Source organism: Erigeron canadensis, chromosome 1 (assembly GCF_010389155.1).
Source record: "Erigeron canadensis isolate Cc75 chromosome 1, C_canadensis_v1, whole genome shotgun sequence".
Lineage (NCBI taxonomy): Eukaryota > Viridiplantae > Streptophyta > Magnoliopsida > Asterales > Asteraceae > Erigeron > Erigeron canadensis.
Genome location: NC_057761.1, coordinates 48,421,578 through 48,424,926, shown reverse-complemented (window position 1 = coordinate 48,424,926; position 3,349 = coordinate 48,421,578). Strand labels below are relative to the sequence as shown.

Below are 3,349 nucleotides of genomic sequence, written 5' to 3'. Positions count from 1 at the left end.
TTTTCATTCTAGAATTCTGTACATTAATTGCAACTTGCAAGTCTTTATATATTCATTTTCTTCTGAAAGTCTTTATATATTCGTGTGGATATATATATTGGAAAGTGACTAGAACACTTCTAGCATTACCTTATTCACTTCATTTATCAGTTTTGTGACCTCAATATGTCATATAACACACTAATCAACTTGTATATATATTCATAGAAAATTACCAGCATCCATATATAGTTCAAATACAAATTAAGACTTGATTAGAAATAACAACGACCTAAAGTATTTTACATGCATGATCAATGGCATATCTCGATCTAATTAACTTCATATATATGCACATTATTGCATTATTATTATTACAAGCGCTAAATTAATTATTAGAAATCACGTACACACCAAATTAACGTAGTAGGATTAATAGTTCTCCCCAATTAACTAATTAATTCGATCACAAATTAAACATAGTACGTACGTATAGTAGTCTTTAGTAAGGGACAAAGACGACATGGTCTTCGGGTAGGAAATGACAAATTTGAGCAGACCCTGGTGTCACTCCCAAAACCTTGAGCACCAAATCTTTAGAATACAATTTTGCGCCGTTATCGTGACATATTGCAAGTGCTTTAGCTTTAGTACCATCTTCACCAGACAAGGATATCGAATACGCTCTCGTAGAGATGACTTTGTGACAATAGAATACAGGATACGGGTAGCTCAGTCTGTGACAATTCACAAATTCACTTGTTGCCAACTTCCTTGAGCTGTCCATGGTGTACTTTTGCAATTTGTTTGGGTGAATCACCTCTGTGGAGATAGCTTTGACCTTTTTACCTAACTTAGATGTGGTGAAATCCACCATGTCTTCTAAGGAAGTTGCACAATACTTCTCCTCGCCTTTCAATGCCTCGTCTTCACATAAACTGATAGATTTCTTCATTGATTCGGATTCTTTAGACCGGGGTTTGATGGAGAAACGTGTGTACAATTCGGGAAGGTTGTTTGATGAAAAGGGTATTGTGTTAGCCACTTCACGTGGTAAAAAAGTTGAAGATGGAATGGTTAATTTTTTGGTGAATTTTAAGGTCTTCTTTAGGTGGCTTTGATGGTACATATCTTTTTCGAGGAAGAGAAGTGCCCCTGTTGTCCCGTAATTAGCAGGTGAATTATGCTTGGCCCCTTGTTCACCAACGCCGGTAATTATATCAACATGAGTAGCTGGTGGACCATCTATGATGGCATCAATGCTGACGGAGTGAGCTTCCTCAGCACGGGTTCCAGGTGGTGTATCTTTAATTGGCCGGTAACATCATATCGGAAATAAATCATTAAGATTAGATCATAACAACAACGTACTTGATCTGATTACATAACATCTCTAGCTAATTAAGGGTTGTTTGGTTATCAGGATTTATGAGAAGTTTGTGGTCGGGATGGAATTTGAGTTTTATTCCACCAAATTCTGTAAACCAAACCGCCTCTAAAAGTACGTATGGATAAAAAAAAAAGTTGCAAGGTGTATAATAGTACTAACCAATTTTGAGGAGTTCGGAGACAGATTTGGGGATTGGAGTGTTTGGCAACACCGATTTCCAATATGCTTCAGGACTACTACTCACATGAGCTGCTGCTGCATGGCTCACAATCAACGCCAACATCTGAACACAATAACAAACAAACGTTAAACAAGGAGTATTAATTAAACCGTGAATATATATATATATATATATATATAGCTAGCTTAGCTAGTACCATTAATTAGGATTTTTTAGATAGTGTTTATAATGAATATATGCATGCATCCTTCATTTTAAGCAGAGTGAATCAAGGTAATGCATGAGATAAAACTAGCTACGAGTAAAAAACAGGATATATATATATCTAGTTCTTGACCAATAAGAGAAGCCCTTTCTACATTTTGTTATTAAAATATACTCACGGAAAGAAAGGTGATGATATGTAAGAACCCCATTACTCAACACTTGAAGTAAATTAACTAAAAACACTTTTGTGTCTAGTAACCAGAACAAGAGTGCGCTTTTTATAGACGAGGAATATAGCTACTAGAGTTGGCTACGAGCTATGAATATGAGTATGAGTCAGTTCACAAAGTATAATCTAATTAATTAATTAAATAACTACAACCAAAAGGCAGCCGTCAACGTACGTGCATTATATATGAATTTTATTAATTTGAAAGTTAATTATCATAATACTATTCTTATAATCCCTCCGTCTCACTAAATGTGTCATGTTTTGAATTTTCAAAGTCTAACTTTTACCTTAAATAGTTTTTGTTGCGTTAGATAAGAGTTGATGAAAATTATATGTATTGATTGTGATTTACAAGTATTTCATTTGGTATAATTAATTTTCATCAAGTTTTATGTAACATAAAAAAAATATTTTTAAAGGCAAAGTTTAAAATTAAAGGCTTTGAATATTTAAAATAGAACATATTTAATGGGACATAGGGAGTATAAAGACTGTCATTAGCAAGACCCTTAATTAAAATAGTGTAATTCTAAAATAGTTTATATATACTCTAAGGAATGAGAATATGTGACTGTTAGACACCTAAGATTGGTTTTAGAACCCTTCACAAATTATTTTTTTAATCCATAAAAAGCATGAAGGCCTCAATTATTTATTTATTATACGATAAATATTAAAAAATTTCTTACATTAGAAGTTCTATACTTAATTTTGGGTGTCTAACAATCACATAATCACTTTTCTCTTATATTATATATAGTGGTAAAGACAAAAAAAAAAGGGGAAGAAGTTAAAAAAACATTTAAGATTATTGAGGTGCATATACTCTCTTTTATAAAACAAATTATCTTTCCCCAATTTTAATTTTCTATCTTAGAAATACCTAAATTTTCTTTAATTTTCAACACATTCTTAATATACATATTACATCTACCCAAAATATTTTTCAATCCTATCTATTCAAATTATTTCTCTCTTTTTTTTCATTGATTTAAATATTATCTATAATACTCTTAATGAAATTTTTTTACAACATACATCATTTAACCCTTAAAATAATTAACTACAATACATTCTTTTATATTAATTACCTTTACATTAATAACCATTATGTCACCGCAGCCGCCATGTACCACCACCATCCTTCGCCGCCACCGCATTACGCAGATACTTCACTCATATATATATATATATATATATTACGCAGATACTTCACTCATATATATATATATATATATATTGTCGTTTTGGCTTAATAAGGTAATTTTTTCCAACCACAGATGATGACTGGCTACCTTTCATGTTATATAATGACCATAATTTAATTTGTTTGGGATGTTATATGTTTTGTTTAGGGTGT

At 31.8% G+C, this 3,349-nt stretch overlaps 1 protein-coding gene across 1 annotated transcript; it reads right to left on the bottom strand.

Annotated features, from left to right (window-relative positions):
• Nucleotides 1–481: 481 nt before the first annotated feature.
• On the bottom strand, nucleotides 482–3,149 carry LOC122593941 (BURP domain protein RD22-like). Its single transcript, XM_043766413.1, has 3 exons — nucleotides 3,081–3,149; nucleotides 1,529–1,652; nucleotides 482–1,284 (listed from the first exon to the last, which is right to left on the bottom strand). The coding sequence occupies exons 1-3, from the start codon at nucleotides 3,147–3,149 to the stop codon at nucleotides 482–484; spliced, it is 996 nt and encodes a 331-aa protein (XP_043622348.1).
• Between the last annotated feature and the right edge of the window lie 200 nt (nucleotides 3,150–3,349).